Here is a 12318-nt window from a genome sequence, read left to right as displayed (position 1 = left end):
AGTTTCACATTTCACTTCTGGGACTTGAATACAGGCAGGCACTGTGGATTGTTTACATTCTCTGGTGGTATATGTCTCCTTTTCAATTGTTTCCTCAATATGACAGTCCTCTACAGGTACTTGCACACAAACTTGTTCTGGAACATCAACACATTCTTTATCTGTTACAGTCTTGCAGACTCTTTCATCTACAGTATATTCAACCTGTTTAGTAACAGTTTTACAGGACATTTCAGGGACCTCGTGACATTTTTCTTCCATGACAACGTTACATTCAACTGCCTCTACTTCATCAAATACAGTTTCCGTTTCAATTCTACATTCTTCTTCGGTTACTGTCTCACATTTTTCTTCAGGAACTTTAGTGACAACATCCTCAGTGACAGTTTTACAAACCTCTTTTGGGACAGTATAACATTCATCCTCTGTTTTGGTCTCGCACTTTTTCTCCAAACTTTCTGTGCAGGTCTTGACATCATATACTTTGCACTTATTCTCTGTCTTCTCCTTTGTAACGGGTGTGTCAACGTCCTTGCACTCCATGCTTGGCACCATAGGACAGGCTGGTGAGGGTTGTGTTGGATGGCCAAATGCCAACGCAATATTTATGACAAAACAAAATAGAAGTTTACTCTTCATGATTACAATATTGACTGATGAATTAAACTGTGCTGTCCCTATATTTATACTGCTTTGACGTGTAAAAGGACAGTTTGACCGCGCGCCAGGTTATCAAGAGAAGCACAGTTTTGGCCACGCCCACTTCTCACAAATTTGCTAGTCGGATAATTTTGGATTTGACTAAGCTATAACAATTGGGGGAAGGGGGGGGGGGATTAAGATTAAAAAGGTTGAAATCAGACATGAAAAAGAGAAGTATTCATTTGAGTTTTAAAGTACATATCTTAATTTGCTAGCAAGTAATAATTTAGAATCTAGAAATTGCAAATATTGAATTTCTTATAATCAGAAATTTAGATTTCTAATTTGTCAAACCATAGAAGACCTTCGAATGCACATACAGACTCCCATGTAGAGTAGCATTGCTACATAATGTATTTCTAATCTTTTTTTGCTAAGATCTCGCCTAGTCACTGAAGCGTTTAAGTTATCCGTTTTAAAAAGCTTTACATATATGGATTAAGGCTATTTTATATTTGATATTTGAATTTGCATCTTGGGATAGTATTAAACAAATTACCGAAATACTTACATACAGTTTCCTCCCGTGGAGTGCACAGGTTTTTGAAATGGGTAAAATACAGGCCTTCCAAATTCTACTTCAACAGGGGGTGTTGACGCCTATTCTGCACGTCCAATCTTTCAAATATGATAGAAGTCTTATAGGTTATCAAACTTTTAGATAAGGAGACGTACATAAATTTATTAAATACCCTAATTATGTGAAATTCTCGCCTTTTCAAGGTACAACAAGCTAAAGTACTCCACCCATTTTTCACAATCTTATGGCAGATATGAGTTAAGCTTGTGAGTATTCAAGCCAGCAAACGTTTGTTACAAAAAAACAAGGATGACTACATCCATTAGAGCGAAGCACACAAACGAACATTAAAAAAATAGCTTGACAGTGCTTTATATATTTAAGAAACATTTTTTCGAAATGAGAATAAAAATTTCTAAATCTTTTTTGTACAAATTTTTTGTTTGTTTTAGTAATGCTAAACAACTCCTTGACTTTGCCAGTGCCAATGTAAGTAATTTTAGATGTAGCGCAGCTACTCTATAACTTCCTTTTTTCTAACTAGCGGCTACGCCCCTAGACGACCTTTGATGGGGGGCGGGGAGGATATCGACCACCGTCCCCATTTTCAATTTTAGTTTTAGGAAGAAAAAGTTTTTAAAATGATCTTTTTTTTTTTGGGGGGGGGTGTATTTTTTTTCTAGGGTCGGTTTCTTTTTGTAGGGGTGTGATAACCTCCAAAAAATAACAGGACCTATGAGAAGCTACTCGTTGAAGAGAACCATATCGGTTCAGTGGTTTGCGAGATATCTTCGGGACACACACACACAGACAGACAGAGATCGTTTTACTTCATCATAAGGATAACCTAGCTATCTATTTATTTCCCGTATGGGTCCGAATCCGATTAATTTCCACTGAATTAAAACTACTTTTTAACTATTGTGGATAAAAATATCTATGGAAAATAAGATACAAATTAAAGGTTATCTTGTAGTCCAAAAACGGTTCATCGAAGTCAACAAAACAGGGATCTTTCGTGTATTCTTTAATACTATACATATAAAAAATCATATTCTAGAATTTAACTGGAATCGTGTGGCAGCTTGGAAATGAACCAAACTCATTTAGGAAATTCATTAGTTAAAAGTAAAATAAGTTTAGATTTAAAAGTTTGTATCTTTGCATGGATTCCTCATTGTACTTAGGCGCAGCTTTTTTTTATCTAGACTAACGTCTGTCTGTAAAGATAATTAAAATTTACCAGCTAACTGTTGCTGTGCTAATTATTAGCAAATTTGTTCTTGTTAAAGTAAAATGACGACTTAATCAAGCTGTTATCTAAAAAAACTATCTAATTATATAGAGTAATAATAAGGTTTTTATTGTCTGAAGCTTATGATTTTAATAATTACTAAACCGATTGAGTTATCCATGTTAGGGATAAGATTTAAATTGAAAAAAAAAACATTAGTTTGATGTTTAAATGTAGATATATACATTCTATTATCTTTCTTTTTTTTTTGGAGGGGGGAGGTAGTGGGGGGTGGGATGGGTTGGGGTTTGGGTGGGAGGAAGAGTTTCATACGGGTCTTATTGATGATTTAACAAATGAAAACTTAGACATGAATTTAATATAACAATCTCTGGTTCTCAGTTGGGTCAAGACTTTCTAAGGTTAAAATCTTATTATAGGATGTTTCCTAATTTCCAAGTATTTTAGATATTATAAATTCTTCATAAGTTAGAATTAGATTTTTAATTAAACTATGTATTTGTAATTTTGAGTAGCATAGCTACTCTTTATGTCTTCTTATCTGTCTGTATGTAAAGCTAAGATTGTAATATTTTTTTAACTAAGCCTTCGACATATATATAATTGCAAAAAAAGCTTGGCCAATGTTTTTTTATGCGATATTAGAGGATGTTCAAGCTTTTATTAATGGGGAGAGAGTGGAATGGGTTATAAATGAACACAGTAAAAGAGACTGATTATGACGTAACAAGAAAAATTAGCCAATAAGAGGCCATTATTGACCAATGGTAAAATTTATAGTGGCCTCTCATTGGCTAATTTATTTTTTTACGTCATAATCAGTCCGGCACTTTTACTGTGTTCGTTATAAATCTGGATATTTTTATGGGGTTTGGGAAAAATCACGGGGTTACATTTTTATGACTGTCAAAACTTACTACTATTGTACGTAATTATCCTTGTTTAGGTTGAAAGAGTTATTACAAAGTTATCCGTTGTATAATAATTCCCTACTTGTTGGACCTGATATTAATCAAGTTGGCAGGCAGATCAAATTAATATTCTTCATCAATAATTTATTACTGCAAGGCTAACCAGCGACTGTAGCTCAACACGTAGCGCATCCTCCCGTCGTCGGGGAGGTTCGAATCTCTGCCCGACACTGCATCATAACTAAAGACATTAAAAATGGTTCCTACTGCTGTTATGTCTGGTGACATAAATAGTTAGAGTAGGGGGAATGCCTTGGCTAATAATCCGGCGCAACTCATTACCATGCACAGTTCGTACTTCTCAGACAAGGGTCGTGCAATCAAAGAGTTAGTTGTCTGTTAGATGTTACTAATAAGGGTTAAATTGCATAGCTAGAATGCTATTATATTTTTATTTAAAGAAGAATATTTATTTGAGAAGATGTACACATCTGGTGGTAAGTTATTATATATTAAATTTTTTAAATGGGCGATAAGTTTATTTCAAACTTATTTTTAGCAATAATCAGAGATCTAAAGATTCTGTAGATTAGTGGTTGAAACGTTTGGACATTCAACTTAATGAACCAACAATTCAAAATTCAATAAAAGTCCACTGAGTTGTGAAACCAACGAATTTACGTGGACACTATCGTCATTTGAATAAAAAACATACATAAAATCATTTATTTATCTATTATATTACAGAATTGTGCCCCTCTTCAATACCTAGATGATGTTAATCAAAATTCAAACAGTATTCTAGGTAAAAAGTTTGCCAAGTAACTGGATGAGTTTTTTTCTGATTGTTTGTCGGTTAAATCTATATATTTAATCTATCTTACTCCTGTCCATCTTTTAATCTCTCTATCTATTTTTGTATCTATCTATCTATGTACATATCTATCTATCTAGATGCCCTAACGTGGCACCACTATTATGTTGATGGGGCCAAAGCTACTCTTCAACAGTTTCTAGATCCAAGAATGTTGGATTCACTCCAGGTGACGTGGCGAAGCTACTCTATAAGCGTTTGTGTGTCTGTCCTTCTGTCAGTCTGTCTGTAACGCTTTTGCTATAAGTACTAGTAGGTTTATAAATATGCATTAAATGGGAATTGTTACTGTTAGTCTCTTTCTTCTTTTTCAAACATTCTTATTTGTTGGCCGTATGTTTAGCTTACAATATCAAACAGCTTAGCTACGTAATCGTTCTTCACAACATAAAAAGACTAACTAAAGATTGAAAGATTTAAAACAGTAAGCTTTCATACAGTTTTAAAGAGAACAGTAAACTGATCTCCAGAAATTGTGTATAGAAGAAGCTTTTTACAGTGCCTGTAAAAAATGAATAAAATAAATTATGACCTATTGGTCCATTAAAATGGATACCAGTCTGTCATTGGAAATTCAGTCTGTGCATCATTGGTCATTTGTATTGTATGACGTAATCTTTTCCAAGGCACTATGCAGAGTTTATATAAAGAATAAAAAAGTTTATTTATGGTAAATTTTGCGTGCACCGTTTTTTAGGGGGATGTTAATCTTGAGATAGTGTAAAAAGGGGAGGAGAAGTTTAAGGAAGGTGTTGACACCCTCCTAAACCATTTTTTAAAGCAAGTTTATTATTTTTAGGACTTGTACATAACAATACAGAACTTTTCAGAATTTAGAAAAATTGATAAGCCTTTTTGGTTGGGAGAAACAAGGTATAGTAAATCAATGGAGGGGTAGGGCAATAGCAATAATTATTTACAACTTTTGTTTTCCCTCTATAACTATACACTATAAAAACAAAATTGCATACCCATTGCCCTGTCTTTGCAACTTATTGCTCTTTTTCTAACAATTTCTTTTGTAGCGCAGCTACTTTATAAATTGTTTGTTCTAATCTACTTATTATTGATAAAATCTTATTGTTTTTTTTTAGTTCAGCCTGGAGTGGAGGAGCGGATGGTTTATCAAACACGTAGGTTTTTTATAACTTTATTACAAAAAGAAATTACACATTATTTCTTCTTCCAGGTTTAATTTATTTATTATCGTTAGGTGGATGTGGGAGGGGGAGGGGGGGGGGTATCTTATGGGTGTAACACAGACAAGTTGAATGTCATAGCTAATCGCTCACCGTAAATATTAATTATTAACGGTCCTCCCTGGACATTATATACCTGTAACTTGTAGGTTTGTTGGTGGATATAACTGGATTGATAAACTGGGAATGTCTGCCTTGTATAAACATAAAGGTAAACTTAATAACATACAATCTTGTTCTTCGCATTTTATGTTTGGTGGGGTAGCAAAAATGAAAATAAACCCCCCTGAAATTTCACAAGAAGTGTGCCAGGTTAAATATATAACAAGTTATTCATCTATCTAAACAGACCAAGATAAATTTGCTTGATTCACTTGATTAAGAGATGCGATTGATAATGAAGTTTTTTCCCTTGAAATATATTTTGTTATAAAGCAGTAGTTTTTATTAATTTTAGATATTATGATTAACATAGATTTATAATTTTATAATGTTTTGATAGGAAATTACATTTTCTAAAGCAAATTTACAATCCCACTCACCCTAAGTTATGTTCGAAAACTTTGGCTTCATTTTATGTTTTTTTTTTTAGTTCTGATAAGACAAACTTTTTATCATGGTTGTTACAGGTGACTTTCATTTAAATATTATAATTGTGACTTGTTACTGGCCGCGGATGAAAACAAATGCAACCGCAGATTATTTGGAAAATCTTTTAATGGTTAGTTCATTTATCCAGTAGGAGGGGAGTAGTTGAAGTAGATGGATTGAAAAGGGGGAATCGTTATCTTAGCCCGCTGCAAGATTCACTTTATTAGAGTATGAAAATCTGGTGTAAGATCCAAGTAATATTATTTCCATTAGAAAAGGACAAAGCCCAAATTGTTCCGAATTTGTATCACTTTTGAAAAGTGCGACTCCAGTTACGTCATATTTTTCTTTCCCGAAAAAGGGAAAGGGGAAAGAAAAAAAAGGGAAGGGGGAAGAAAAAAGAGATGAGAGAAAAGGGGGTTTTCCCCATCTCTTTTGAAGAGATTTTCTTCCCCCCTTTCCTTTTTCGGGAAAGAAAAATATGACTGGAGTCGCACTTTTCAAAAGTGATACAAATTCGGAACAATTTGGGCTTTGTCTTAGAAAAGTAACCTATCAAACTCGTGACAATATGATCTATTTAGTTTGCTGGATGAAAATCTGGACCCAAAACCTGATTATTGGATATCACTACTGTATAAGAAGCTGGTTGGTTTGGTGCCTATTGATATTGGGTATATATTGATGGATAGATTAATAAGTTGATGAAGAAAAACACTGTTTAATTGAAAGAATTATTTTATTTAACTAAACAAAGAAAGGTAAGTTGATGGTCAGAAAAATGTATATTATATACACTTTCGTTTAAAAAGCTGAACGGTTTGGTAACTTTTGAAATTGGGAATCAACCAATTTTTGTATAACCCTTATATAGACATCTATAATACAAAGTAGTACGATGTCTGTCTGTCCGTCTGACTGAAGCTTAAGATCTCAGTAACCACTGAATCGATTGGGCTCTACTCTTCAGGGAATATACCTACTGGACCTGTGATGGTTTTAAGCTATTTTCTTGAGGGGTAGGACATCTCCCCCCCCCAATTTTTTTTCCTTTTTAAAACTAAAATTTAAAAAGGGGGTCGAATAACCCCCCACCAAAAATAAATTACCCCTCCCCCCCAAATTTTTTTTACTTTTCTTTTTAAATCTAAATAACACAAAAATACATAGGTTGATCAAACTTCTTGGAGAAAAGCTCCTAGAGGCTAGGGGCAAAGCCGGTAGTATGGATATATAGTAAGATGAACAGTAGAAGTTAGCTACATTGATACATATACATGTATTATTTGTAAAGAAATTTTATTTTCAAGGTTTCAAAATCGAGGAAAGAAATGTCGGCTTTATATTCATCAATCTACGGTAATATTCATAAGAGTTGGTTGTCTGTGATTGTCAGGATAATTTGTGTTCAAGTTATTATTATTCTTATCATATTTTATCATTTTTTGCATGTTTACATTTTGGGTTCAAAAATCCGTAAGAGTGCAGCTACATATTATAGTCTTGACCCCTCTTTCCCTGCCTTTTTCCTATTCTAGTGTAATAGGCGTAAGGTGCACATACGACGGACGGGGGCTAGTTGGTTACAATGGTATAGAAGCTTCGCTTAAATGCGATAATAGTTATTTCTCGTATCGTATTATAAACGGCTTTCCGCGGATATAGAATGTACAATTATAAGATTAAAACTAGTTTTTTTTAGCCCCGAGGTGCCGGAGGCACCGGCTAAAAAAACTGGTTTTAATCTTATGATTGTACATTTCTATATTCGTAGAAAACTGGATATAATACGATGCTAGACATAGTTTTTTTCGTATGGATGAGAAACGGTTCCTATCCACCGGATTCGAATGAATGCGAGAATAATAGATTTCTTCCTTTAACATATTTTTTGGGGAGGAATCAAACACACAATGGCTATACTAGTTAAAACTATAGTTTAGGCACATTTACAATACATTTATTATTAGAGGGAGCCCAGCTCCTCTTGCTATGGTCTGTCTGCTACACTATAACTTTATTTTATTTTTGTTATTATTGAACATAATTGTCCTTGTTTTGTAGGATGAACGAACTGTAACTGTATTTGGATTGAATATGGATCAAAACAAAACAGCAGGTACATTCATAGATAGATTATTTAAAAGAAAGAAAGATATATTGATTAATAGTAGGCGCAGATATATCATGTATTTACTAGAGACTGCTCCCCTAGCATCTAGGGTGTCAGTGTATTAAGAGTAGCCTAAAACAATCCAAAGACTAAATCTAAAAAAATGTCTAAAACTAAAATCTTTACTACTTTACTACTTTACATAATAGGACTAACGACTATGCCCCTAGATGTATGTGTCATATAGCAATTGAAGAAAGGTGATGTCGACCCTCCAATTTTAATTTTAAAAAGAAAAGTGAAAATATTTCTGGGTTGCTAGCTATTTTTAAAAAGGCCGATATCTATTGTGATGGTGGCGGTACCCTTCCCTAACACTTTTCCATGACATATAGGAAGCTTCATATCTGTATAAGAGGCCAATATCGGTTAAGTAATTAGAGAGTTCTTTCATAACAGACACACAGAAAGACACCCAGTTACTTTTATTGTTCTTATTCTTATGTTTAGAAGTTGTGTTATCTACCTATCATGACTACACTTATGATTCCTATATTCTTACACCAAAAGGTAATCATTAAAAATTATATTAATCACTACAGCGCGTCTAGTATCTAGGGATTCTATTAAAATGGGGTGAGGGATAATCTAAATCATCCAAATGAAGCTTCCCTAAAATTGAGAAGTCATTTGGTTCAGTCTTTAGTGAGATCATAACTGACAAACAAAAACCTTCTTACTCTATGAAATAGGTTTGGCATATCAACAAATCTATCGTATAGATGTATACACAGATAACTACCTCTCTTCATTTTTCAAAGACCTCTTTCGTCTGCTTCTACATTAGTTTCTGCTACTTGGCTGTGTTAATATTAGCGATACCATTGGTTGAATTTCAATGACACAATAGGAATGTTTCACAAGACAGTTGTGATGGGGAGATACAGTTATTTAGCAATTTTCTCCCTCTAGTGTTTTACTCTAATGGCATATCCCTCAAACTAATTTCCCATGTTTTCACAAAAAAAAGCTTTTAACTCATTTGCGGGTGCCCTAAATTTACATTTGGGGAAATCTTCGAAAATTTAGATCCTTGTATAATGGGATTAAATCATGTGTGACTAAATAATAAATTTTTTTTTGAATTAAAGAGTTTTTGTGTTTGATTGACCTTCTGAAGCAATAAATCTATAGTTTTTGGCGCGCCATGGTGGTTGTGTATTTTGTAATTGTAATGAAACTATTCAGGGATTTAAAGGGATAAGACAAGGCCGATAAATTGATGTACATACCTAATAATGAAAACAAAATTACCCCTTCTGTAGATTACGTTTGGAAACTCAACTTAATGAACCAATCATTCAAAATTCACCCAATGTTGTTGATCAAGAAAAAAATATTGTAACACTTTGGGGACTAATGTAATAAACAGCCCAATGTCCCCTCCCTCCCTGGACATTATTAGTGTGATAATACTATATTTGTGTTTAACTAGAAGGAAATATCCAAAGTACCGAGATCATGTTAAATGGACAACTTCTTCAGCTGGAAAAGGTTGGTGATTATTAAAAGCCAAGCTGTTATATTATTGGGGTGAGTATGTTCGTCCATTTGTCCGTAGCGGATAGTTCTCATCGCTATTGTAGGCATATTAGAATTGTCTTATTCTCCAAGATACTCTTGCCCTTTTCAAAATTCTGGGCGGTGATCCTAATCCGTTCAGGATGAAAATGCCTTTTTGGACCAATATTCTGAATCCAATTAATTAAATTGTTTTATTTTTAGGGTCAACTACCAATTATGAAGCCTCATACAGCTAAGGAAATAAAAATAAACAATAAAATTAGTAGAAGAACAGGACACACAAAAGTTTAAGAATTGAAATGTTTATTTTGAGAATAAAAGTTGCTCATGTTGTGAAGCTACTCTACAGTTTTATGCAAGTATTTATGATTGTTTTTCAATGAAGAGGGGTAATAATTGACCCAAAAATTGGTTAAGTGCATCTATAAAAGAAACTCATATACAGTCAAAATCAAATATAAAAATATACTTTGATATTAACTATCTTCGAATTGTCGTCGAACGGACGTAATGACTACCTGACATTATATCCTAGTTGTTTAGTAGCTGCGCTACTAAGATTTGTTTATTTTGATATTTGACAGGGAAAGAAACTTCAAATCCCAAGCTCTTCAATTGTTTTCTTTGTTTTTGGTTATGAAAATCCAAGAGACTTGCCCTTTCTCTCTGACTTTAAATAAATCGGGGGAAATATATGCATGAGATTACTTATATAATGATTTATAAACTTAATAAATTTCAGTTAAATTTAATGTTGTTCAATGCTTAATATAAATCTTCACAAATAAAACAGTTTGACAAACAAATATTGTGGAATGACAGTGGTTAATTTTGAAAAAATAGAAAATTAATGAAGAAAATCATTCCCTATTGCTCTATGGTTCAGCATTTAAAAAAATGCCACCTATTTTTTGATTGATTATTGACATTTTGTAACGATTACAAAGTTGCAATTTACGCTTCAAGGATGATACCTTTTCATCAGAGGAATCATCATACATACAAGGTTTGAAATGGATAGGACAAATATCTGAATGATCAAACAAACAAAACATCAAATCACTTCAGAATATTTTGTTAATAGTCATTTGGAGGTGGTAAAGCTTTTTTATCTATTCGATAAATTTCTAACCGAATAATAACTCCTGTGTAGTAAAGTTTAACATATGTTCAAAGATGGTTTTAGTCTATTAAATCTTATCCTTTATGTCTTATGAAGGTTTTTGGCTAAAGTTCTATCAGATTCTAGGGGCGTAACCAGTAGTATATAAATAATTAGGAATTAGATAATGTTTTGATGAATTGTAGAATATGTAAACACTATTTCTTTTAATCTTTCTAGTCCCTTCCATCAATTTCCTCTGTAATTTCCAGGTAGCAACTACAAAAATGCAAATAATAGTTATTTATCGCATCGTATTATAGACAGTTTTCTGTGGATTTTAAGGGTTAACAATGGTTAAGATTAAGTTTTATGCTATTTAAATGATAGTATAAGTGTACCACCTTGGAAATACATGATTAGGATATGGATAGAAGAGAAACACACAGTACACACATTCCCATGAACAGACGGTAAGGAGAAGAAGGACCAACAGACTAAAAATATAGCATAGCTTGATACTAAAATTGATCTTGCCTTTTTATGAAAGATCTAATTGTAGACTTACATCAAATGTTGAATCTCAATTCCTAGATTCTAAATTGTTTCTGGTAATTTTCATTTAAATAAAAGAATTTATGTTCTTTGGAAATCTATTTGATAAGATTTAATCAGTTAAGCCATTAAAATGAAGTAATTTTAAAAAGATTTTTCTGTGTCTAAACTGTCGCCAACTAAATTAGATGATTAACTGTTTTGTCGTCATAATTTAAGCGTAGCTACTTTACAACTCTTCTAAAAAAAAATACCATATTATCTAATTCATCACATATTTTGATAGGAAGATATGGGACAATTGATTGTAAATAAAACTGCATCCCTCCTCTCTCTCTTTTGCCCCCCAACAACAGTGGATAATTACGTATAGGTTTCGTAATTTCTTTCGAATTAAGATCTCGTTGTTGGTATAAGCTGAACATTTGATAGGATTGTATTCAGCTTATGTAGATTTTTAGCAATCTCTCAGACAGGATTTGAATTATAAAATTTTAACAAGAACAAAAATGACAAGGCTTTTAAAAAGTCAAATATAAAAATATTAGCATGATATCATTTTATTCCAACATTATTTATAGAAGAATGATAAATGGTGTTGCATTGTAGAAAGCATTCCACGGTTAGTTTATAAAAAAAAAGAATGATTCCATTTTTGTTGGCCCAACGTGACCAGAGGCATGAGCCTAAAAACTGGTATTAGTTTTCAGATTTTATTTTGTTATTCGTAGAAAATTATCTTTTATATGATACGATTTTTCAGTATTGCTCAGATCTGGTTCTAATGCAGCGGGTATTAATCAGTTTCAAAGCCATACTGGAAGAGGACTTGAAGAGTAGCTTGAATCTATATATGCTCGAGTCATCAGTGTTTTTCATTTTTATAAGCAAAGTTACCCTATAGTCAATACA

The 12318-nt window shown here is 32.9% G+C and overlaps 1 protein-coding gene across 2 annotated transcripts in view; it reads left to right on the top strand.

The window, feature by feature from the left end:
* The window catches only part of LOC145331760 (heparanase-like), a 35324-nt gene extending 24823 nt beyond the window's left edge, over nucleotides 1–10501 (top strand). Inside the window, exons 8-25 of one of the 2 annotated variants that reach the window (XM_080176593.1) lie at nucleotides 1675–1711; nucleotides 2283–2332; nucleotides 2825–2878; nucleotides 3424–3501; nucleotides 3870–3885; nucleotides 4136–4193; nucleotides 4343–4431; nucleotides 5062–5135; nucleotides 5357–5395; nucleotides 5611–5672; nucleotides 6054–6090; nucleotides 6637–6726; nucleotides 7363–7411; nucleotides 8117–8171; nucleotides 8676–8735; nucleotides 9661–9719; nucleotides 9951–9987; nucleotides 10335–10501. In XM_080176593.1, the coding sequence (XP_080032719.1) occupies nucleotides 1675–1711; nucleotides 2283–2332; nucleotides 2825–2878; nucleotides 3424–3501; nucleotides 3870–3885; nucleotides 4136–4193; nucleotides 4343–4431; nucleotides 5062–5135; nucleotides 5357–5395; nucleotides 5611–5672; nucleotides 6054–6090; nucleotides 6637–6726; nucleotides 7363–7411; nucleotides 8117–8171; nucleotides 8676–8735; nucleotides 9661–9719; nucleotides 9951–9987; nucleotides 10335–10429 (1039 nt within the window). In that variant the 3' untranslated portion in view covers nucleotides 10430–10501. Of the gene's footprint in view, nucleotides 1–1674; nucleotides 1712–2282; nucleotides 2333–2824; nucleotides 2879–3423; nucleotides 3502–3866; nucleotides 3886–4135; nucleotides 4194–4342; nucleotides 4432–5061; nucleotides 5136–5356; nucleotides 5396–5610; nucleotides 5673–6053; nucleotides 6091–6636; nucleotides 6727–7362; nucleotides 7412–8116; nucleotides 8172–8675; nucleotides 8736–9660; nucleotides 9720–9950; nucleotides 9988–10334 lie in introns of both variants that reach the window. The other variant, XM_080176592.1, reaches the window with a different exon arrangement.
* The last annotated feature ends 1817 nt before the right edge of the window (nucleotides 10502–12318 follow it).

This window comes from Acartia tonsa, chromosome 11, assembly GCF_053477335.1.
Source record: "Acartia tonsa isolate MP-2025a chromosome 11, ASM5347733v1, whole genome shotgun sequence".
NCBI classification, from domain to species: domain Eukaryota; kingdom Metazoa; phylum Arthropoda; class Copepoda; order Calanoida; family Acartiidae; genus Acartia; species Acartia tonsa.
The sequence above is the reverse complement of the archived record's forward strand: the minus strand, read 5'-3'. Positions and strand labels throughout refer to the sequence as shown.